Below are 26328 nucleotides of genomic sequence, written 5' to 3' on the forward strand. Positions count from 1 at the left end.
GAATTGTTCTCTAATTTCATGGAATGTTCTTGCACAGAAAAACATCTTAAATCTGTAATATTTGCAGTCCAGTGATATAGCCTGTGGGAACTATATACCATATGACTGTTCAATGCATCAATTACATCCTTTATGTAAAAAGAATTGGCAAAACAACAACTGCATTCTTTTGTTTTATCTCTGGTCTCTATTGCTAAATGAGATTTTTTAAAGAGAATCAGGGGATGAACAGAATCTGCCTAGAATTTACCTTATAGCAGCTAGAGTAAACCTACACTCTAACTGAGCTTCCTTTAATTTCAGCAAGTGCTTGCATAGGAATTCTAGTGCAAATTTGCCTAAAGAGGAACAATTGCAATTTAAAAAATAGATATAGTTGTCATGTTGCTACTTTCCTTCCCAGGTTATTCTTTAGTATTTTCACATGCAATTTTAGAGATTGATTTCAGTTGCACTAGATGGCAGTAGACTAGTATGTGTGTACTAGAATGGCTTAACAATCTACTTTCTCATGGGGAGGGAGTCATAATCTCGGTTATTTTCCTTTTGCTTACAGAGGTTCAAAGACCTGATGTTGTGATGCCAGAATTTGGTCTCTCTTCCTTGTGCCTTTTGTTTATGGATTAGTCAGATTTCCAATGGATGGTATAGCTCCTGCTAACATCACTAGACTCCAAGCAGGCTTTTGTGGATTGTATCGTTTCCTAATTGATACCCTGCATCAATTAATGGGCATTAGAATGATGAATTTTGAGTGGTTTGCTCTTCCCAACCAACATAAGAAGAATCTCCCTGGATCAGACTGAGAGGCCATCTAGTACAGCATCATTGTTTCTTAAAGTTGCAAGCCTTGTCTTGTCTTGTCTCTCTGACCTGTGTTCAGTTTTACCCCTCGGTCATATGCTATGGACCGATTATCTCACTTGATATAGGTCTGAATCTATAATGAACCTGGTCTGTCTTCTCTTTCCCTCACAGGACCTGATCACTCCAGTATGTGGCAGCCTATATAACTGAACAGCATGTACTTTAAGAGAAACAAAATTTCTTTAATCCCCTTTTCTCTGCAAGTTTTATTACTCACTAGATACAGTTCTTGATCTTGAGGGCTATCACAGCATACTTAAAAATATAAATTTAGAACTAGCGATCAGGGGCGGATTAAGCTTTTTGCTGTCCATAGGCAAAAAGGCTTTTGCCGCCCTCTAACCTTCTTTTAAAAATGCTGCTCCATGGCGGGATGGGGCGTGGCAGTGGTTGCAGTGGCTGAGGGGAGCGGGCGGGAAGCTATCCTTTTGCCTTCTAAAAACAGGATGGGGCATGGCGGTGGCTGTGGGGAGTGTGGGGGGGGATAAGGAGGGGAGAGTTCCCAATTTTACCATTTTTAATGTCTTCGCTGCCCCTAGAGAGGGGCAGCAAAATTTGAGGAGCACAAAATTTGCCACTCCTCAAATTTTGCTGCCATAGGCAAATGCCTACTCTGCTAGGGATGTGTGAATCAATTTGTACCTAAATCTAGCTGATTCGGGTGATTTGGAGACAGAACAAATCACCCCTGTGGTCCATTGGTTAAATATGGGTCCATATCAAATCATGCCAGATTCTATTCGAATCGTTCCAAGATTCGGATTTCTCCTATCATTTCCCCCAGATTTGGAGCTTGCATTTTAAAAAAAAGCTAAGCTCTAGCCCTTGTAGAAGTGGCGTTAAGGAGCAAAATGCGTGGTCACTATTTTTCAAGTTTTTGGATTCTTTGGTGTATAACCTTTCCTCAAGTAATCCCTATGAGTATTCATTACACACCTTCATTTCTTCTATTCATTTTGACTGTCTTTGGACAGTGTCAGCTGTCAACTGCCTTGTACCAACTACACCCTCCTCCCACCTGCAAGGCAGTGGGGTAATACTCAGTTTATGTTCTAGGAATTTTTTCAAGTCTTTAGACTCTTTGGTGTCTAATTAAAAGGTAAAGTGTGCTGTCAAGTTGATTTCGACTCCTGGAGCCCACAGACACCTGTGGTTTTCTTTAGTAGAATACTAGAGGGCTCTACAATTGCCTCCTCCTGTGCAGTATGAGATGATGCCTATCAGCATCTTCCTATATTGTGGCTGCCTGATATAGGAGTTTCCCATAGTCTGGGAAACATACCAGTGGGGATTCGAACCAGCAACCTTCTGCTTGTTAGTCAAGTATTTCCATGCTGCGCCACTTACATTGAGTGGTGTCTAATTACCTTTCCACGAATCCCTAGGAGGATTCATTACATACCAAAGAATCTAAACACCTCAAACATTCCTAAAGTATGAATTGAGTGCCCAGTATCTTGTGGGTTTGGGGGTAGTTGACACATATGATGCCACTAATTCCCCACCCACACTTGCAAAGCAGTTGGTCAAAATGAACAGAAGAAATGAAGTTGTGTAATGAAGACACCAAAGAATCTAAACACTTCAAAAATTCCTAAAAAATAAACTGAGTACCCGTGTGTGTGTGTGTGTGTGTGTGTGTGTGGTGGTTGTAGTTGACACATGGCCGTTGACAGTTGGCACTCTCCAATGACAGTCAAAATGAACAGAAGAAATGAAGGCTTATAAAATATCCTCATAGAGATTCATTTTGAAGAAAAGTTTTGAGACACCAAAGAATCCAAACACTTTAATATTCCTAATAATAATAATAATAATAATAATAATTAAACAGAGTACCCCACTGCCTTGCAGGCGGTGGGGTGTGTGTGTAGTTGGCACATGGCAGTTGACAGCTGGCACTGTCCAATGACAAAATGAACAGAAAAAAGAAAGTGTGCAATGAATCCTCATAGGGATTCATTATGAGAACAAGTTATTATACACCAAATAGTCCAAACACCTGAAAAATAGTGACTGAACATTTTGCTCCATAATTCTACCTCTACAAGGGCTAGAGCCTATCTTTAAAAAAATAAATAATTAAAGCTGGGTATTCATGTTTGGGTTAGGATAGGGTGACTTTGAATCTCGATTATTTCCTATGGTGGAAATATACAAAATCAGTAAAAACGTTTTAAAACAATAATTAAAAATCAGCCAAGTGTCCAGCTGCCTTGAAATTTGGGTGGTAGGTGGCACCCATGGGGACCTACCCACCACCCATATTTGGTGTCCCTAGAACCTTTATAAGTGATCCTAATTGAACCCAATCCAAATTGAATCCTATCAAATCTTTGGTGATTCGGGCAGACAGATTTGGACACCAAAAAAATCAAGGGTGATTCAATTTGGGCACAAATCAAATTGGAAAAATTGATTTGTGCACATCCCTACTTAGACCTGCCTGGAGCTGCCTTTGCACATAATCCTGAAACTACAATTGGTACAGAATACAGCAGCCGGACTGGTCTCTGGGTTTACCTGCAGGGACCATATAATACTGATTCTAAAAGAACTGCATTGGCTGCCAATAGGTTTCTGAAATACAAAGTGCTACTTATTACCTATAAGGCCCTTAACGGCTTAGGTCCAGGGTATTTAAGAGAGTGCCATATTTGTTGTGAACCCTGTCTCCTATTAAGATAATCTGGAGAGGTCCAATTACAGGTGCCACAAACTCGTTTGGTGGCAACTCGGGATGGAGCCCGTTCTGTGGCTGCCCCAGGGCTTTGGAATGCGCTCCCTGCTGAAATACTAGCATCTCCTTCTCTGTTTGCTTTTAGGTCTCTGAGACCTGAAGATGTACTCCCAGGCCTTCAACTGAGATTCGATTTTTAAATTTTAATGTGTGTTAAATATGTTTTTATCTGATTTTTATCTTTCTATGAATTTTAAATGTTATGTTATGTTTTAATTGTTTACACCACCTAGAGATTTTTATGCTAGGCGGTATATAAATTCAATAGATGGATGGATAGATAGATAGAACTGCTTTGGATACTGCAACCACCACCACATAGCAGCCACAAGAAATCAAAGTATTTCTGATGGCTGCTATGTGGTTGTGGTTGCAGTATTTGAAGCAGTTCTAACTGTCTCAGAGTGTGTGTGTGTAATATAGATATATTGATTTGCAAGCTGATCACAAGATTGATTGACTTGATTACATGAAGAACCTGTACATCAGTGGCTTCTAAGAATGTTCAATACTAGTATATAGAGACACCTTATCCTGTGGTTAACAGTTTGCAAATGTTATCAGAGATTTCCAGAAGCTTCCAGGTGGCACTTGTAATGTTGGAATAGTCCCTTAGAACTTCCTGAAAGAGGCACCAAAACATTAGTAATCTCGTAATTTTATGAGAATGACTTGAAGGGTCTTCCCAAGATAGAAGCCAAGATTCTAAATATTGCCTGTTAGTTTACACTATTTACCATCTTGCTTCATGTTTGTTGACACTGAAAAGCAGTTTTGGAAGGCTGCAGTCAGGAACAGAAGACTGATGGAGGGCTGCTTAACTTTTTCCCTTCCTGCTGTTTGTTTACAAATATCCTTTTCCTCAGGATGCTTTTCTTCTCATTGAAAAAAGGATATAGGGACTTCATAACTTCTCCTCCATAGACAGGAAAGCAGCTGGGTTGATTTTTATTTTTATTTTAGTTTGTAAATGGCAGGAGGGGAGAAGGTTAGGCATTCCCTGCCCCTGCCCAATGATTGCAGCCTCCCAAGACTACTTTCCAATATATTAAAAGAATCCACAAATCATTGTGGGAAAGATTCACAGAACGTTTTGTTGCATCTAGTTGGCCCTCAGATAACTTCACCATCTGTGCTGGCAAAGTACTTTACATAATTCTGGAATGAATCCCATGCTGTCCTGGCAATTAGTGGCCAGGTTTCTCAAATAGCATTTTTAATCTAGTGCCTGCCGTAAACTGGAAAGCATCCCAGTTGACCAATCCTGGCACAAACTTGTTGCCATAAGTCTATTCTTGAAGGATTTCTCAGTCTCTGGTCATAAACAAATGTCTGCAATATATTTTGCTTATAACATATAAGCATTTTGCCATCTTTGTCCCTTTTTAATCCCTAATTTATTTATATGCATTTTCCATTTCACACTGATTGCTTCCCCTTTTAGAGACCTTTAAGTTTTCATTTATTTATCGTGCTTGTATTTACTGAATTTTAAAACACAATAATATAAAATGCAACAGAAATTGTGCATACAACTTGTAACTGAATTATACAGTCTAGTTAGCACTTCTTCTATTGAACAATGAAATTTTGTAGAGAGTATTATCAAAAACTAAAGCATATGTTAGAATGTTTACCTGGATGTCATGGGTTCCAGTTCCAATAAAAAAGTTCTGTAAATCAAGACTATACTACTTAGGCATATTTCATTCTATGGTAAATTTATTCATTTCCATATTGTACCATGTTGCAGAACCTAAACTTAAGAATTGGTTGTAGTTTCTTATTATTTTATTTATTCTGGTTGTTTTAATAAATGATTATGTGCTAATTTATAATATGCAGATTATATTGTATACTTTTAAGTAACTTAGAAGAATAACATGGGCACCCGAATAATGGAAACCATTTATATTCAGCACTGTTAATTTTTATCACTTCATTTTTATATGAAAATATATTATCTTTTACTTTGTGCTAGTGTGATGTATCCACCTACAGAGCTACCATATTCAAATGAAATTGACACTTCTGGCATATAGCTGAAGAAACCGATATTTCTTAGGTGGATTTGTTGTTGTAAGCTACCATCTATAAAGTTTTTTGTAAACTTAAATTTCTGTTATTCTTGTAGAATTCCTAGTTAGGGATGAGCAGAACTGGTAGGTTCTGCTTCAAAAATGTTTGGAGGGAAACAGAATGAGTCTATATTTCATTCTACAAAAACTGAAATTGATTACAAGATTCAGAATGGATTGTGCAATCCACTCTGGGCAGAGAGGCCTAAAACAGGTGGACATCTCTGTATATGTGCAAAGACCTCAAGTGTTACGGCTGTTCCCTCCATGCACCAGAGGTCTCACTGTAGACAGGGCAAGTCCTATATACTCCAGCAGTTGAGAACATAAGAACAGCTGGATCAGTCCCAAGGCCCATCTAGTCCAGGATCCTGTTTCGCACAGTGGCCCACCAGATGCCGCCGGAAGCCACAGGTAGGAGTTGAAGGCATGCCCTCTCTCCTGCTGTTACTCCCCTGCAACTGGTACTCAGAGGTATTCTGCCTTTGAGGATGGAGGTGGCCTATAGCCCTCCTAACTAGTAGCCGATACAGGCATGGCTCATGAACGTGCCTCCGGGGTGGGGGGGAGTGGCAGGCGGCTTCTTTAAGGTAAATGGAGCCGGTGCTCCGGTGGCGCCCAGCAGCCCCTGTGGCAGGGAATCGCCTCCGCCACTCACCTGGCTCCCGTGGAGGCAAGCCCCTGCCAGCAGCCAGGTGAGTGGCGGAGGCGATTCCCCGCTGTGGGGGCTGCTGGGCAGCATGGAGCACCGGCTCCATTTACCTTAAAGAAGCTGCCTGCCGCCCCCCTGGAGGAGAGTTCACGAGCCGCGCCTGAGCTGATAATAAACCTTTCCTCCATGAAGTTATCCAAACACCTCTTAAAGCCATCCAGGTTGTTGGCTATCACCACATCTTGTGGCAGAGAATTCCACAAGTTGATTATGCGCTGTGTGAAAAAATACTTCCGTTTGTTGGTCCTAGATTTCCTGGCAATCAATTTCATGGGACGACCTCTGGTTCTAGTGTTATGTGGGAGGGAGAAGAATTTCTCTCTATCCACTTTCTCCACACCATGCATGATTTTATAGACCTCTATCATGTCTCCCCGCAGTTGTCTTTTTTCTAAACTAAATAGGTGTTGTAGCCTATTTATTTCTAAACAGGTGTTGTAGCCTTGCCTCGTAAGAAAGGTGCTCTAGGCCCCTGATCATCTTGGTTGCCCACTTCTGCACCTTTTTCAGTTCTATAATGTCCTTTTTTAGATGTAGTGACCAGAATTGTCTGCCGTACTCCAGGTGTGGCTGCACCAGTTTTGTATAATGGCATTATAATATTAGCAGTTTAATTTCCAATCCCCTTCCAAATGATCCCAAGCATGAAATTGGCCTTTTCCACATTGAGTCGACAGTTTCAATGAGCTGTCCACCACAACCCCAAGATCCCTTTCCTGGTCAGTCACTGACAGCTCAGACAGCTCTGTTTCAATTTATCAGGCACAATATCTGTTTTCTGGTAGCAATTCTTCTTTTCCATGGCTATTTTGCCTTTTCAAGAGATGCCAAGGATGCTTTTTAAACGTTTGTTAGTATGTACACACAAGCTATTGAAAGAGAATATAGAAATGAGAATATACATGAGTGGTGGGTACATCTTGGGCTAAGGATACTCCAGTCTGTTCTATACCACCTTCCAAATATTTATGAAACATAAATACTTGGAATTTATGCCAAGTATTAATTCCTGCCTTGAAAGCCACTTGCAAACAAGCTGTTGATCCACTCTGGAAATGCTTTTGCCACATTTGGAAGCTATGGTTTAGGCCCATAGTACATCAGGAAGTAAAACACATGCCTCATTTCTACTGGCTCAATAAGGAGAACAATACAATTCAAGTCATCAAAACAGTAAAGCTAGTCTATTCATGAGAATTTTATCCTTTCATTTGGCTTCTGCTTTCTGGGTGTTTAATAGGCATATTTTCTCTTGTTTTCTGAATTGCTACCCATGCAGGCTAAAAAAATCCTAGTATTGTTTAAAGAATGGTGAAATTTTGTGGTGAAACATTTGGTAAAATATTGTGGATCTAACTAACTATATATTGCTTACTTTTTAAAAATGAGGGATTCGCGTGACCTAAATGTTTGCCTAAAATCAATTTCTTAAATACAGATTGATTTTTCAAAATGATTCTTTTAAGTCATTTAAAAACAAGATCTAAAATATTTTTAAAAGACATGGACATGTATATTATTTATTTAGCGAACAGAAGCGTATTGTGTTGATTTTTTTATTGCTGTTCACCACAAAATATATTCTGATACATGGTCTATTTTGTCCTTTTAACTTTCTCTTTAGTCTAATTGTACTGTACATTCTATTTGTCCTTCTACTTGCAATCAGCAATGTCCATTTACAAAGAATAGTGAATTTCCAGCCTAAATTGAGCAACAATTTCACTACCTGCTGTGGGTTTTCAGAGAACTGAATCCCAGCTGTGATTATTAATACTGCATTGTTTGTTAGGAAAGTAACTTGGTGATTTTCCCCCTCCAGCTAAAGGCCAAGGTTATGTCCAACTGAGATTATAATGGCATATTTCCTTATACAAAAGTATCGGCCCGATTATTTTTTTAGCTATATGAAGTACAGTTAATGTGAGGTTATACAGTACCTTTGCTTATTCCTGATTTTTCAAATAGCCAAGCATAAAATATCACATAAATACAGAACTTCCTTATTCCTGAATTTTAAGATAAATAAGGTCAAAAAACCATTGGAGCAAAATAAGTTAAAAATGTAAATTTCTCAGATTATATGCAGAAGTAAATATTTCAGTTACTGTATAAAAAGCTGTATCTAGCGCCTAGTTTGTTAATTGCATGTAATCATCATATTCATTTGTTGTAATTGCAATGTCACTTGGGATTAGAAGTATGCAGAAATCGTAGTGTAAAGGGCAAGCATAATAGATGACACTTGAATTGCTTTTGCAGGACCTGTGTGTTAGGGTGCTGCTTGGCTGGGGCAAGTAGCAATTGTCCACATAGGTTTGAGCATCTGAGTAGAAAACTGCTCCTGCTCTGTGTGGACTTTGCATTTTTATTCTCCTTAAGGGACTCAGGGGAGTAGCAGATTGTGCATGTGTTCAAATCAGCACTGCTGTTGTGTGTCCATGTAGAGCTTGGATTTGTATTTTCTCTCTCCCACGACCCCCTCCATTGCCTGTGACAGCTGGCAGCCTTCAGGGGTCTATAACATCTCCTGTAACTTTTCCGACTCTCTGCAGGAACCTGGCAGTTCAACAGATACCCTCCAACAAACCAATCCTTAGTATCTATTAAAATATCGAACAGTATTTGGTTTAAGATTAGTTTTCATGTGCTCTAAAAAGCATGGAAATCAGAAGTTCAAGAGGTCACTTTAAGTTACATGCCATGTAAGGTGGAAAGACTTCACACAGTCTCTTATATTATGCTGGCTTTACATATTAGGTCATGTACCCATACATTGCCTTGATCTTTCAGCTCAAGTGGGGGAAGAGATAAATTAAGGCAGAAATTCAGCAGATGCAACTTCCCAAACACTTGCTAGAGATGCAGCCAGTAGATTAAGGGAGGAGAGCTGGTAGCAAGCATGAATTGTCCTTTTTGCTAAGCAGGATCCACCCTGGTTTGCATTTGAATGGGAGACATGTGAGCACTGTAAGATAGTTCCCTTAGGGATGGAGCTGCTCTGGGAAGATCATCTGTGTGCTTGCATGGAGAAGGTTCCAGATTCCCTCCCTGGCATCTACAGATAGGGCTGAAAGAGATTCCTACCTCTAATATTGAAGAAGCCGCTTCCAGTCCGTGTAGACAGTACTGAGCTGGATGGATCAGTGGTCTAACTCAGTGTAACACAGCTTCCTATGTTCTTATTTCTGTCTGATGCATCTCTACAAGTCACAGTGCAACCCATGGTATTAGGTTGCTAATTTGGTGGTTTAATAAACATGTGGTGTGTTTAATCACACTTACTTGTGTTTATCTCTTTATCTATCTATAAAGGACTACCTATTAAAGCTATCAACAGAGGGCACAGCCTTTGTGCATACACAGAATTCATTTGTCTTCATTAGATTCTACTGGTGGAGAAGATACAAAGAAGCTAATATTGGAGTCAGCACAGAAAAAAGAAAAGACACAAAGTATTGACATTGTAAAAGCTATTGACAGTGGGCACTGCCTCCAAGCATATGCAGAGTGCATTTCTTTCCCTTGAACTCCAGGCTCCTACTAATGGTTACTAACTTTTTCCTGCTGTACTATCTACAAAGGGTAGGGGGTTCTTTTTAAAATAGATTCCATTAATCAAGAACCTTTCAGTTTAACATGTTATATTAAGAGCTTTCCATGTTCACTCAAGCTCCAAATGCCAGGAAATTGTGGCTATTATGGGCCATGGGTTATTAGCAGAATAATGGAAGCGTTATTTAGGCAATATGGATATGATGTGGTGACCTATGCTTAGTTCCAGCTTCACCACTCCTTCGGAGCTGGGTGGCTGTCAGTGGCAGAGTGGTGGACGAGTCCCAGCTTTGTCTGCTATCTGGAATAGACACATGGACTCTGCAACATTGCAAGTGATGCTATCATTCACTGAAGCTACCATCCCAAGCATCCAGCTGGCAACCAATACCATCTACACTGAATGATAATGTTGGAAGGGACCATCTAGTCCATCTCCCTGCTCAATGCAGGATGGCCACAGTATATATCCAAGGTAGCAGTGAAGCTGGAACAAACCACAGCAAAGAATTCCATACCATATCCTTAACAGCCACAGTTTCCTGGCAATCTGCAGCTTGAGTGAAGATATAAAGCCCTTAACACAACATGTTAAATGGCAAGAGCTTTTGTTAATGGAACTCCTTGTTGCAAAGTTTCCTTTCTCAGCCTCACACAGGGGCAGCAAGGCAGATCTACAGGAGTGAGATAACAAGTTGATCCAATGAAGCCTCAGCTCCAGCTGAGCCCTTTTCTTTTCTAGGTCCTGACTACCCATTGCAGACACCATCCCTCTGTTGGAGAGTGGCTCTGTTGCCAGATTTGGCTTTTTTAAAGCCAAATTTTGGGTTACAGCCCATTTGACTCACAAGTATACCCCTTAGGTTCTGGCCACAAAAGCTATTTAAAGGGATACCCCCTAACCCTGGAGCTAAGCACTCTGCTGCCTCTCAGCCACTTCTTGCCAGATATGTTCCTAGCATTGGTAAGCAGGTGCTGAAGAGCAAGAGACTCCAAGTCAGTAATGACTCACCCTAACGAGCAGGAGTGGTGCCAAACCAGGCATAGCTGCCTCTCATTCCTGGCAGCTCTGGCTGCACCTCTCTCTCTTATTCTGTCCTGCTCCAGCATTAATGAGAGCTGTGCTGCCTGCAGGCTGGCCATTCCTCAGGTAGAGTTGTGCAGGTTGGTTGATCATTGACCTGCCCACACTGCTCTACCTGTTGAATAGCCAGTCTGCAGGCAGTGCAATTCTCAGAAATGCTAGGTAGAGCTGGACAGGAGAGAGAAGTGAAGCAGAGGCTGCTGGGAGTGAGAGTCAGCTGTGCCTGGTTTGGTGCCCCACACCCTCCCTGGCTCATTAGCGTGAGCCACTACTACTCTCAAGTGTGTTTAAGTCCAACCCCACCCCCCCAGATGAATCAAACTAAAATGCAAAAAGCAGCTACACAAAATGAAGGAGGAACAGAAAAGGAAGAGAGATGAAAGAAAATTGAAACCTCAGTTTTCCAGTAAAAAGCGTTGGTGAATGTGCTCATCTAGAAAAAAAAAAACTGCTGAGAAATTTATTTGTGTTCAATTCATGGCAGGCAAGGAAATGGGAAAAAGTAATAATTGAAATTTTGCTGAATGTAGCTCATGCTTGTAATAGCCTGCCATGATAGGTTCACCTCAAAACCTTATCTGGGACACACATCTTTAACACACACACACACACACACTGTAGATAACTTTTGCTCGTAACATGTTTCATAGATGAGCTCTCTCCATTCAAGCTTGGCTTTTCCTCTTGAATTTTCTTATTTCTGTGTTTGCTTGAAATGCAACTAAAATGCATTTTTTGAAAGAAACTGTTAGCTTGCATATGTGTCTGGAATTAGGGCAGCCACTCTGTTAGTAACAAAAATTAACTTATACTACTAACTTAGAAATTTTGCTTGCCTTGGGCTTTTGGAGCAAAGTGAATTTAAATTATTACTGCAAAGTAATTCTGCAGAAAATTGATAAGGCAGTGTATTTCAGAACATCATGCAGAGTAACTTCACTTTGCAGTGAAGAAGAAGAAGCATGAGATTTGAATTTCACACAGTTTAAAAAGATACTTTCTTCAGCTAACTATTAACGGGTTCTATAAAATGATGTTGGCGCATGAGTTACTTGAAAGTCCGCAGCTCCTCCCTATATTATGATTTTTTTAACATTTTATAAGTGGCAGCTGTGCTCAGGAGGCAGAAACACTTCTTTTCTTGGCTTTTGGGAAACACTATGGCAAAAAGCATTGTCAGATATATCACTGCCTCTTATCAATGAAAAATATCTTTCCATATACCTTATCTTCTGTATTTTGTGTGCATAACTACTTGTGGCCTCTTTCTCATGCATATCATTGTGTATATGCTGCACTGAGAGACTAATAATACTCCTGGGTGGATGACAAGACACAGGCATCAGGAGTTACTGGTACATGTAAACAGAAATTAATGCTCCATTGGCCTTGCTATTCCATAAAGTCAGGATTCCTGCTTTGCTGTAAAGTTCTACACTGTTGCCAGCTCTACAGCCCAGAAGACTAAATACAAAACCACCCTAAGGGTAGGCGTGTGTGCATGCGTGCGAGCATACGCACGCACGCACACACACACATCTCTTTATATAGTAATATTCATGCAAGCGGCACTATCTCCCTTAGATTTGGCCATGCATCAGGATAATATTTTTTATTAAATGGGTAGTATTGGCAGGGATGTTGAATGTGCAGATTGTAGGATATTATTATTGTTGTCATTTATTAGTTAGATTGCTGGTAACCTTTTTACTGTGGGGGGGGCAGTATTTTTATGGTAACTTGCATAAAAATAAATATTTGACTCAACAGCAGTAGAAATGAATCAAATATTGAAAACTCGTAGGAAAAATGAGTACCAACAGAAGAGTAAAAATTATTATTGACAGATCTTCTTGGACGGACCATTCCATAAAATGAATGCCACCACAGAAAAGGAAGCTACATTGAGCAATCCAGCTGCTCCAAATTGGAGGGAATGGGAGGATCATGTGAGAGAAGGCATACCCTAATATATACAGGGCTTAGCTGACTTCACTGTGTAGTGATAGTATACCACAGAGTATAGCTGTAGAAGATAATGTGATATTTTTACAGATTAATGTTGGCATTCTGGGGGTCTGTTGTTTATGCCTGTATGTGGAAAGACATGGTGCCAACTTCAAGCTTAATGATTTATCTGGAATCTTCAGATTTTACATCTCTGAACAATTTTTTTTTAAATTTGAAATACATCAGCAGTAGAGAGCTTAGCCCTCTACACATTAGTCTTCCTGGAAAGAATGGGGATAATATAGCATTAAGATAACATAAATCACATGACATACTTAGTTAACATATTCTTTGTATTTCTGATTTAAACCCCCCCCCGATCATATTGCACTTCTGGCAAAGAAGCAGAGCAATTTAAGTCGTTTAAAAAATATATTTAACCTTTAGTCTCATATTGCATGCTAAAACAGAGATACTCAGTACTGCTTGCATGCATGCAACAATGAGACACTGCCCTCAGATAAACAGCCAAGCAGCAAGTTGTCTCTGCACCTTCTTACCTCTTTACCGTCTTCTATTATTGTCATGCTATCTTGGTTGCTTTTCCTGCCCATTGAAGATGGGACCAGCTATGACCAGCCAGGAAGGTGGTGGAAATGTATATAGTAATGATGCAACTGCACATTTACACCCTCTCTGACCAATATTTAACAAATGAAGTCATCTGATTTATTGTGCTAGGAACATAGGAAGCTGTCATATTGAGTTAGACAATTGGTATGTATTACTCAGTATACTGACTAGTCATCATTAACAAAACAACAACAAGAAGAAATATTTATATACTTCTTTTTAACCAAAGTGTCCGAAGTGGTTTGCATAGAGGAATAAACAAACAAACAAGATGGATCCCTGTCTCCAAAGGGCTCTCACATGAGGTTTTCCCAGCTTTAGCTGGAGATGTCAGAAATTGAAACTGAGACCTTCTGCATGCAAAGCAGATGCTTGCTACTGAGCTATGTCCCTACCTACCTACCTGCCCGCCCACCCACCCACCTATCTGTTCTTCCCTCACTTTAGCTTCGGGATGGCTGAGCATCTTTTACAGAAGCACTGTGATCATGCTGATATTCTCTGTAGGGGTGTGCACAGACTGGTAGCGGTGTTTCAGACTGAATTCTGACCAAACTACTGCTCTGCAAACCCACTGGCTAGGCTAACCACACTGATGAACCAGCTTGAACTGGTTCTAAGTGTTTCAGGATTCACAGCCCGGTTCACAGTAGACTGGTTCGATTGTAAACCGGTTCTGTGCATCCCTACTTCTCTGTGGATTCTCATTATCTCTTATGCTGTTTCTTAAGTCATGCAGCTCTGCTTACGTTCTCTCCAGACCAATTCAATGCCTACATTCTCAGTTATCACTTATCATTTCCTGAATTCATCTGCCCAGATACTCAGTAATTGTCATGAAGTGGTGTAGGTTCGTCCAATATGTTGATTTCTGTTGTATTAAAGAAGTAACTGCAAATGTTCAGCTGCAGCACACCTACCCAGTTCCCCCTCCACTCCTATACCATTTATTAGGGATGTGCAAATTGATTCGGGTACAAATCGATTTGTACCCGAACCTAGCTGATTCGGGTGATTTGGAGACAAAACAAATCACCCCTGTGGTCCATTGGCTAGATTTGGATCCAAATCGAATCATGGCTGATTCAATTCAAATCAATTTGAGATTCAGATCCCTCCTATTATTTCCCCCATATTCCCAGTTTTCATTTAATTAAAAAAGCTGTGCTCTATCCCTTGTAGAAGTGGAGTTATGGAGCAAAATGTGTGGTCACTATTTTTCAAGTGTTTGGATTCTTTGGTGTATGATAACTTTCCCTCAATGAATTCCTATGAGGATTCATGACACATCTTCATTTCTTCTATTCATTTTGACTGTCTTTAGGACAGGGGAACATAGGAAGCTGCCATATACTGAGTCAGACCATTAGTCTATCTAACTCAGTATTGTCTTCACAGACTGGCAGTGGCTTCTCCAAGGTTGCAGGCAGGAGTCTCTCTCAGTCCTATCTTAGAGATGCTAGGGAGGGCATTTGGAACCTTCTGATGCTCTTCCCAAAGCAGCTCCATCCACTAAGGGGAATATCTTAAAGTGCTCACACTTGTAGTCTCCCATTCATTTGTAACCAGGGCAGACCCTGCTTAGCTAAGGGGACAAGTCATGCTTGCTACCACAAGACCAGCTCTCCTCCCATGACAGTGCCAACTGTCAACTGCCACCCTCCCACCTGCAATGCAGTGGGGTACTACTCAGTTTATGTTCTAGGATTTTTTTTTTCAAGTGTTTAGGCTCTTTGGTGTCTAATAACCCTTCCTCATAATGAATCCCTATGAGGATTCATTACACACCAAAGAGTCTAAACACCTCAAACATTCCTAAAATATAAACTGAGTACCCAGTGGCTTGTGGGTTGGGGGATATTTGGCACATGGGATGCCACTAATTCCCCACCTCTACCTGCAAAGCAGTGGGGTCAAAATGAACAGAAGAAATGAAGGTGTGTAATGCAGACACCAAAGAATCTAACACTTCAAACAGTCCTAAAAAAATAAATTGAGTACCCCAGTGTGTGTGTGTGTGTAATTGACACATGGCAGTTGACACTGTCCAGTGATAGTCAAAATGAACAGAAGAAATGAAGGTGTATACTTTATCCTCAGGGATTCATTATGAGGAAAAGTTATTAGACACCAAAGAATCTAAACATTTCAATATTCCTAAAAATTAAAACGAGTACCCCACTGCCTTGCAGGTGGGGGGTGGGGTGAAGTTGGCACATGAACTTTCAATGAAGTTGACAGTTGGCACTGTCCAGTGACAGTCAAAATGAACAGAAGAAATGAAGGTGTGCACTGAATCCTCATAGGGATTCATTATGAGGAAAAGTTATTATACACCAAAGAATCTGAACACTTGAAAAATAATGACCACACATTTTGCTCCATAACTCCACTTCTATAAGAGCTAGAGCTTTGTTTTTCTTTTCTTTAAATGAAAGCTGGAGATCCATGTTAGGGTTAGGATATGGCAACGATCCAAATACAAATCGAATCAAAGCAAATACAAATCGAATCTGGGGTGATTTGTGGGTGGGTAGATTTGGACACAAAACAAATCAGGGGTGATTTGTTTGGGGCAAAAATTGAATCAAAATTATCAATTTATGCACATCCATACCATTTATCAAGACTTATCCTGTGCCATGATTCATGAAGCAAGGTAAGTAGTTCTACTAGACATAATTGAATGGAGGGAGAAATATATGTGTAGGTGCCATTTTGTGGGAACCATCATGCTGGGGGTGCTACTGATCTAAAGATATTAATAAAATATATGACTACTGCTTAACTGAATAATAAGCATTCATTTGGGCTTTAGGGTGTACAAAGCACATTTATTTATTTACTTATTTTATCATATTTTAATACTGCCTGATATATACATCTCTGGGCAGTATAGAAAATTTAAAACAATATACAGATGAAATATACAGATTAAAATCCACAAAACTACAATAAAAACAATAACATAAAACAGTTATTAAAACAAATTAGTAAATTCTAATTGAAAGCCTGCAAGAACTCAGCAGTCTTCAGGGTCTTCCTGAAAACAAACAGAGAAGAAGATGCTCTTATTTCAGTGGGGAGCATATTCCAAAGCCCTGGGACAGCCACAGAGAAAGCCTGCTCCCAGGCTGCCACCAGATGAGCTGACGGCAACCATAGCCGGACCTCTCCTGAAGGTTGTAACAGGCAGCAGGGTTCATGTCAAAGAGCCATGGACATATTCATGTCTCCCTTAAGCCATAGACATATTTATGTCTAGATTACTTTTTAATTTTCTAGTAGATGGCTATGCATGTTGAACACATGATCTGGATTAGAAGTAATAAGAATTAAATTGTCTAAACACCTGCTAACTGGGCAGAAGAACCAGGTGGCTCTCTTATATTTAGTCAACAGGTGATTAAACTGTCCCTGTTTAACCCAGTATGGCTGTTTGTGGTCTCCAAGGGCAGCTCTCTCATGAGGCCAGGTGAATTAAAGTGGGCACCCCACCCCCTTTCCCACCCTGGCCATTGTTTCAGCTGTGTTACTGAAACTCTGCTGCATTGCTAAGCTAGCGGAGCTAGTGGAGAAGCTGGCACCAGCGCTCATTCTCTCGCTCCTGATCCCTCTCCCTCCAAGCATCAAACACTTCATCTTTGTCTCCAGACAGCTTTGGTTTGGGAGGAAAGATTTAAAAGAGAGCGGGGGAGCTAGGGTTGACATGGAGGAGAGGCCATCTGGCGCTACCCAAGGCACACTCCACACTGCCTCATGCCATGTAAACAGCATTCAGCAGCAGGCACCTCAGCAGCACAAGGGGGCAAGAATGGCATCTTATGCTGGGACAGCAAAGGGGTGGGCCAGGGAGCAGCAGGGCTTCCGAGGGGGTGGGGTGGCATTTGCACTGGCTGCCACCCAGGGGCAGCGGCAATAAGGATGTGCAGGTCAGCAATGAGCCAGTGCTTGTGGTTTCTCCCTTGAACTTATTTTTGGATTGTGAGCCTTTGCCAGCTCCTCAATCTTTTTGCTATTCAAACCCGTCTGGGAACTCTTTTTGCTGAAAAGTGGTATATGGATATCTTAATAATAAAAGGCTACACAAAGCTCCCATACCCTCTTTCTTTTGTGCACCTTAGACCCATCCTAATAATGTCACCATCATTTGCAATACAATAACTATTCTATAGCAAAGCTAAAATTATGCTGCATGAAGCTGTTAATAAATGCTCTTAGTGGAAAAAAATCTTAAATACTTACTGCAAACTTCATACTTCTCCTCTGAAATATGAAATAACTCTGTAGGAAACATTTGGATAATCTGGAAGGAGATAACAGAGGTGAAATAAATAATTAGCCTTTTCTCTTGTTTGTAGGCTCAAGCTGAAATTCTGTGAAGCTCTTCCCATGATCAAATGGGAAGGGCTACTCTCTTTTGCAGGGAGGAAGCCTGAAAGCACTTATTTCCCCACAGACGATCCTCCATCAGTCCCTTGGCGGGTGGATCGTGCGCCCAGACGAGCAGCAGCTATCCTGCTGTCTGCCTGCACCTAGCCCGGCAGCTCCAGGATGTTTTCCAGATTACATGCTGCCACGTGTCCGATAAGTGCCCCTCCATATTCCTAGTGTTTTGACATCATGCTTGCTGTGCTGTCAGAAGGGTGCCGTCCATATTTCCAATGCCTTGTTTTGAATTTTAATGATGTGTTATTGCCCTATAACGTGGTAATAGCGTTGCAGGAAAGTAGCTGTATTTTTCCATGGTAGGGAGGCTTGCAACGGAGTTTATGTGTTGCAGTATGGACAGTTCTTTGCCGCCAGCCCCACCTGTGCTTGTTTCCTCTGCTCCCTCTCCATGGGGAGAGAAACAGTCAGGGAGAAATCTTGGCTTTCTCCTCCTTTCCTCCCCACAGATCCCAAACCCCACACCTCCCTCCTCCTCCGCTTACTTCCAATATAACTTCACCTTGTCAACACAGAAGAGGAAGGGAGATGGAGGGGAGGGAGGAGAATGGAGGAATTTTATTATTATTTTTCCACTGGGGTTCTTTTGTGCAGTCCCATTTTGATTTGCTACTTTGACCAGAGACTCATACTAGTGCAGCTGAGCCGATTTCTGAATCCAACCCTCTCTTGTGCACTTTTACTGAAAAGAAAGCCCATTGAACTAAATCATTTACTTCTGTGCAATACCACTTGCTTACCACAAGGCAAAGGTCAGGGAGTGAGAACAGTCATTTAACTGAAGCCCATTGAACTGAATCATGATTAATTTATTTCTGTTCAATCGCACAGCTCTCACTGGAGGAACACTCCCCTCCCCTCAGCCTTTCCCCTCCTATTTATTTATTTATTTATTTATTTCTCTGGAGGCCTGCCAGTTCCCGTCTTTCCCCCTTCCTGGCTCGCCACAGGATTCCCTTCCACCACCCATAAGCAGTTCCCTTGTTATGTCACTCCAAAAGATCTCCTCATACACCCCACTCACCCTCTTCCCCTCTCCCAGTTATTGCTTGCACAAAACAGGAATGATGAAAGACAAAGATTTTTGTTTTGGAACGGCGCTTCCCCTGCTGGCGGATTTGAGCAAGGCAGCCGAGAAATTACCCCCCAAAATTTCACATCACTCTGCTCTGCAACTCCATTGGCCCAAATGGAGCAGGAGAAGGGGAAGATAAATGCATTTCAAGGAGAATATGGACAGTCCTGCCTTGAAAACACATTGCAAAGGATGGAAAATATGAATGGCCACCAGCCTACAATGAAGCATTGAATAACGCTTTATTCTTGGTTTTAAACCATTGCACTATTCTGTCACACTTTGCAATGCTTAACCATTGCAAATCTGCTAGGGGGATTGGGTGAAGGGAAGTGCTGCTGCACTCTGACCCCCAGAGCCCCAGTAATGGATACCCCCTCCCCACTGAGTGTGTTCGCCACGGCTGCAAGCCGCCGCGGCAGACACACAACCGGAAAAACAAGGTTAACAGAGTGCTCACTTAACCTCGTTTAAGAGGGTGGTTAAATAGGTGGGCTTGCCACTGTGGAGGGCTTGCCCTTGAGCCTGCTGGTTCTCACAAGCGAGCAAAACCGGGCTGGGCTCTCTTAGCCCAGTTTTGCTCGCTTGTGAGAATAGCCTCTATGGGTCGATGTCAAATATATGTTAATGTAACCATGTATAGAAACATGTGCTCACATAATAAGCTGTGTCAGGGTACCAAAAATATTAATAAGGACACAAATAGTTAATTTCTTTGAGTACTGCAGAGATTGATGATACCATAGTAAATTTTTCCCCCACACAGTGCTTCTGTTGAATTGTTTGGAATACCATGAAAGACAAGCGTGGTCAGGCTGTATCTTTTAAGACAAGGATTGGGTGGTCAAGCTCACAGAGTTCCTCCACTATACTACACTATAAATTGCAGTGCCAAAGTCATTTAGTTTAGTGGCTTAGCAATTAAAATGAGTTATGGACTTTTATTGCCACTGTTGTGTCTCTTTACTAAATCACTCTAGTACAAATCTGTTGTTTTTATATAGGGAACTTTCTTTATGAAGATTTACTGAATTTCAATCAAATTTTTGGTGTCACTGTTATTGTGTTTCTCGCATGAAACCTTTGGCAATTTCTTTCGTTATCAGAGTGTATTTTCTGTGTAGAAAGATAAAAATAGATACTGCAAAATAGTTTTTAAAAATTGTACAGGATATGCCTCTTGATTGATAAATTATTTTGTGTTCTAATATAGGGTGGTAATATGTATTGTTTGTAGATGTTTATATGATAGTGTTCCATGAAAATATCTAAATCAGGGTTTCTTAACCTTGGGCCCCCAGATGTTGATGGACTACAACTCCCATCATCCCCAGCCATGTTCGTGGTGGCTGGGGATGATGGGAGTTGTAGTCCATCAACATCTGGGGGCCCAAGGTTAAGAAACCCTGATCTAAATGATGATGGAAGCAAATATTATTTGAGAGTTTTTTCCTCTCTAACTTTGAATTTCCTTTTTCTCCTTTCTTTCACATTGTGGACAGCTTTTGTACTGATTAAACAGTAAATTTGAGGTAAAAGTTTTTATTTCCTTTAAATTATGTCTGAAGTTACCAATAAAATAATCCTGCAAGTACCTTTCTATGTTTTCATAAAGTCCTCTCTGTGGTTTCTGTTCTGTGTAACCCTGGAGGGCAACATTGAATTAGGGATATGCGAAACTAGCCCTTTTATTTCTGCAGAATTGTCCACATTTCTGTCCTATGCTCCCTGATATCTCCCGGAAATCCTGCTGAGTGTCTAGGGTGACTTTGCAAACAACATATGTGCACTTAAAAAAATAAATAAATCCCCAAAGAGCAGTTGGTCAAATGGCTGTGTATTATTACAGAGAACCAGAGCATGTGTGTTGGCATTTTATGTGGAAACTATCACTGGTTGCTCCCACCATGATTTACATTGTCAGTGCTAATTGCACGTTATCTAGTCTCTGGGCAAAGGCTGCAAAGAACTGCAATAAAACTGACAAGACCTCCCCCCCCACCCCATTCTACAGCAAGTCAGGGAGAAGCCCCTTTTATGTAGAGGTGAAACTGGCAAGGGGTTTCAAATTCCTCCTTTGTTAATTTTACCATTCCTGTGAAAAGGGCTCTTCCAGGGTAAGTGCTGCCCTTTGTACAGAGTTCTTTGAGCTTCCTATTTTCTTCTCTGACCAGCATGTGCACACATTTATGCATCCGGCTGTTGTGCTGATCATGTTGTTTCCTGACAAAAGTCAAATTGGATAGAATCAGACATAAGGAGGCTCTGTGATACTTGTCTGTGCCAACTGAACTAGAATATCCACATTAGAAATTGAAACTGGTAGATTAGTGCATCGTTCCTAAGTCAGAGCTATTTTTCTGTGAATAATAATTTCTTTTCTAATAATGGCTTGCTTGTTCCATCCTGTCACATCTTATCCTCTTTCAAGGCTAGTACCTATGAATATATCACTGTGATTGATGAGTGGCTATACAGGCATTATCAGCTTAAATTCTTAGTTTTGATGGCTTCTCTAATGACAGATATGTAAAGGTCCACCAATGTGCTCACCAGCTAGCAAACTTTATTTTAATGTCTGGTGAAAGCAGCATTAGGCAGAGTTCTTGCCTTTCTCCTGAGCCTTAGACAAGGGCAGGAACTCTCTCTCGTATCACTGATTTCAGAGGTACTCGGATAGCAGCTGCTTTTGAAGTGCTTTTGAAATCAGTGCAAGGGATGGGAGAGGCTTGAGTGAAGGGTGAGGATTTTCTCTGATACTGAGCTGACTTCAGGGATGCTGAGAAAGTAGTAAGAAGTTTTGTTGCTCTCCAGTGTCCCTGAAGACTCTCAGTGAGAGTCCCCATGTTCTTCTTGGCTTCAGAGATAGATGGGAATTCTCTGTGATGCTGCCTGGAGTCTCAAAGATGCTTGGAAAGCTGCATGACTTTCACTGAGGCACAGTGTGAGAGGGATCAGTGCCTGCCCACTTCCCAAGTTCATTGCTGGAGTGTGGGACTTATTCCCTGTAGCTGATAAGATTCTGCCCCCCCCCCCAATCTGGGGGAAGCAAGATTGTGATGAGCTCCAATTTTGGCTAGCTGACAAGGCCAGCCAGAAGTGGTAGGTCTCTGGATATAAGCTCAGTCGTTGTCAGTCTTGTGGTGCTCAGTCTTGTGGTGCTCTGTTCAGATGCCAAGCAGGTACCTTCTCCTTCTAGCCAGTTCTTGCTTTCCAAGAAGAACTCATTCCTCTTGTGTTACTACTATTCTGGTGAATGGGTTCTTCTTGGAAAGTAAGAGGTGGCACTATGGAAACTGCTTGAGGTCTCTGTTCAGCATCTGAATCGAGTTCAGATGCTGAACAGACTGCACACGTGCGTGTGCAGAAGCCCAAAATGGCCCAATTTGTCATTTGGGAAGCAGGTGGGCTCAGGGAAGGAGCTCTTGCTGCCACTGCCTCCCCTGCCTTGGTCTCCCCTTGAGTTGCTGCCTCCGTACCTGCCACAGAGTGGTGGATGGTTAAAAGGTACCAAAATAAAGATTTAACCACCACCACCCCAGCCCACAAGCAGAGGGGAGGCCACCGAAGCCCTTCAGTTCCGGGCTTCAAAATTACCTAGGTGCACCCCTGGTCATTATCTTCAGGGAACTGGCAGAACTGTCATATCGGGCAGAGCTGTCATATTAGCCAGAGCTGATAAAAAATGCACTTGGCCATAGCCTCAGTCTGAAACACTGGGATAAGGCCAGGATCTCAGAGCACTTTCTGGGGGAGTGTAAACCCATCCAGAACAGGAGATTCTATCCTGTCCTCCAGATTGTGACATGAGCACATCATTCTTGCTTGGAATCACATTCAGTTTATTATCCTTCATTCAGCCCACTAGTGTGTGTAGGCAGGCACTTAGGGATATAATGCCATTTCCTGATAATGATGACATAGAGAGAGATATTTGGGTGTCATTTTGCTGTCTGTCCCATAGAGCTGTTGTGAGAACTGTCATTTGATTCCTCCCTTCTCAGAACTGGATCTACCTACAGCTATTCCATTTGCAGCCAACCACCCACCCTCTATCAGATATGTTGATGGAAGTGTTAATGTATCTAATTTTTAATTGATATTGTAAGCCTCTTTGGGAACTCTGATTGAAAAGTGGAAAAAATCTAAATGAACAAATTGCGTGAAGGATTGTTAAGCATACAAAGTATGAATTAAATCTGCAAATAAGCATTTGAGATTGATGATCGATAACCCCATACTCTAAATATTAGTCTTGCTTTATGCTTGCACCTTTTAAGAATCACCAGGAGTGAAAGGGGAAAAATATAAATAAAATACTGTGCTCTAGTTATGAAAAATGATGGTTTTATAGGCCTTTAATAGAAATATATATGAGAGTTGGAACCTTACATACTTCATGACCATTAACATTGTACAATTTAGCTTCCCTAGACCAGCTAGAGCCATTTAAGAAACATGCATTTTCTTATAATGCACTCTGATATTATCATAGCACGCAGTGTCTGATATTTCCACTCATTATTGTTTAAGGATAAACAAAGGCATTTGTTTATGCCTTTGTTTATTTTTGTTCTTGAATTTTTAAAGTCTTGGCCCTCATGTTCCTTGGTCTAACATGGGTGGTGATCCACATGCTGAGAGTTCCTGGTGAGGTGCCAGCAGTGTTGGGCATTTGTGCAAAAGGGCGAATACTTCATGTAGCCCATCCATGCTCTGGAAGCACCAGTTAGAGCAGAAATCCAGCTAGTGATGGGTCTTTCTGATATAATAATAACAATTAATTATTACTAAAAATAAACTTTATTTGTTTGTCACCCTGTAACAAATTGTTCTCTGGGTGGCTCATAACACAGCATTAAAACATAAAATAAATACACATAACACATTAAATCATAACAGACCTGCAGGGTCTGATCCCTTCCCCGATCTTGCTCTAACATAACAGACCTGCAGACCTGATCCCTTCCCCGATCTTGCTCTACAAAAACTCCCAGTAATCCTTTGTGTGAGCGCACATCGTGCGCACGCTTCACGTCACTGACGTGCGCGTGCGCAAAGGATTACTGGGAGTTTTTGTAGAGCAAGATCGGGGAAGGGGTGGCAGGGAGGTATCCTGCCACCCCAATTACTCATTATATTACGGCGCAAGAGCGGGAAAGCGGCGGGAGGGGTAAGTAAACCCTCCCGCCGCTCTTAAAGCTACCCCCCACCCCCGGACCGAACCATCCAGGTCCAGACCGGTCCGGGCCCATCCCTACCCTCCACCCACTACACCCTGGCATGAGCTGCAGACCCCCAGTGGGCATGATGATGAACTAAACTTTACACCGTTGTGAACTTATGACATCCCCCCAACTTTACTTTGTGGAACCTGGCAGGGTGGGGTTGTTGCAGAGACACAGACTGCAACAGCTTCCTCTCTCAATTTGACATAATTCTAGCTCAGGAAACCTGGACAGCAGCTGACCTTACACTCAATACCATTCATTCTCATTGGGGGTGGCACTTGGGACAGGGTGTGGAAGGCTCAAAGGAGGATTGGAAATACTGGTCTCCACCTGCCTGTGGGTAACAGTGACAGCCCTCACCTCGCTTAAACTAAGCACGATTTCAAGTTTCAGTTCCTATTCAGCCATGAAACACTAGCCGAATTCAGATGTAACATGAGACCCAAGGTTGGAGAACCCAAGGTTTCAATTAACTGTAACTCGCACTGCAGATGTTCATCCAACCACAGTCTGCCAACCTCTGGTTCCAAGAGAGGGTTGCTCCTACTTGATGCTCAGCCACCAAGGCCAATCCCAGCAAGCTCCATGACCAGGAGCGTGTCGAGTGCAGTAGTGCATTATTGGAGTGGTCTGCCCATCCGTGGCATGGAAAGAGCATTTTAAATCACTCTAAATGCCATGCCATGCCAGCACTTCTTCAGACAGCAATGGCACTGCTGCCCTCTACAGAGCCCTGCAGCAAAATAGTCCTGCACAAGCACAATTTGGCTGGGGACAAGCTTTGACAGCTATTTGGCAGCAGTTGCCAAGACAGGGGGAGTAGTTAATAGGATACCTGTCCCCACAGCTTGCTTCTGTACAGCAACCTGACTCAATATAGAGAGCCCCAATGGCCTGACACTCTCTTGAGAGGGCTGACTATGGGAGAAGGGGTTGATTCCCCCCCCACACACATTTTTTAGAGATTTTGCTCGGCAATTCTCTCCCCTCCCCTCTGATGGTTCTTCTCCTCTGTTGTGAGAGGGTGTCCCCATGGCCTGGCACTCTCTTGAGTGAGTGTGGTCCACCCCAGGCCAGCATCCATCCTCATTGCATATGAGTAATCACTCCTTTCACTGGAGCAATGCTGATCCTGCTGCCTGGCCGTATGAGGAATATGTTGCTTTAGAGCTATACTGCAAAATTCAAGTGAACTAATACATATTTGCTTGTGTGAAATGTCCAATGAAGCAGAAGTACTGTTCTGTCTTGACTGTGTGTGAGTTATATTGCATTACACTGTCTTTCCATTTCACATCAGAATATTCCTTAGATTCACAGCTAGCAAAAGGTTTACCCTAAGAAAAAGAATAGCACTGAAAGCGTGCACAGAAATTGTGTGTGTAATTGTGGTAGTAATTGTGAGTATGCCTAGGGACTGCAAACCCCCCCCCCCAGGTGGAAGGGGCTATGCCTCCTTTCCCCAGTGTGTTTTTTTTGGCGGCGGGGGGGATAGAATTTGGCTGCTTAAGAATCCCTGGTTGGATTCCCTGCCTTTTAAATCCAACCCTAGATACCCCTCCTCCAGCCACTTATTTTCTTCCTGGTGCTGTGATGGGATGTCCTGCTTATGTTGCCACCTGGAGTTTTTGTGCTTGTGAACATACATCACTGTCACTTCATTCTCAGGGAACAAAGTACTAAGTGACCATGCTGTTATTCCACCCCCTTTCCCTCCTGCTTGCCAGGTAGGGGGAGCAGAGTACAGATACAAACACAGTAAGTAATGTGATAGGGATTGCTTTGGCCCATTCACTGTATACAGGATTCTGCTTTAGCTGTCACAACTCCTGGTATAATAGAGTTGGACCATAGCCCTATTCAGGCATTATTGCTAAAGAGGCTGCATGTGAGTACAAGTCTCCCAAAGTGCTGCAAAAGTGTTCCTCCATGTAGCTCATGGTTAGAGTGTTCA

General features: G+C 41.8%; 1 protein-coding gene across 2 annotated transcripts in view; it reads left to right on the top strand.

Annotated features, from left to right (window-relative positions):
* The window catches only part of KCTD8 (potassium channel tetramerization domain containing 8), a 94048-nt gene that overhangs the window by 20504 nt on the left and 47216 nt on the right, over positions 1 to 26328 (top strand). Inside the window, exon 2 of one of the 2 annotated variants that reach the window (XM_053257761.1) lies at positions 20646 to 20675. The exons of the other annotated variant lie outside the window; for it this stretch is intronic. Coding sequence (XP_053113736.1) covers positions 20646 to 20668 — 23 coding nt within the window. The 3' untranslated portion in view covers positions 20669 to 20675. The remainder of the gene's footprint in view (positions 1 to 20645; positions 20676 to 26328) is intronic. 2 annotated transcript variants of the gene reach the window in all.

The sequence above is a fragment of the Hemicordylus capensis genome, chromosome 5 (assembly GCF_027244095.1).
Source record: "Hemicordylus capensis ecotype Gifberg chromosome 5, rHemCap1.1.pri, whole genome shotgun sequence".
NCBI classification, from domain to species: domain Eukaryota; kingdom Metazoa; phylum Chordata; class Lepidosauria; order Squamata; family Cordylidae; genus Hemicordylus; species Hemicordylus capensis.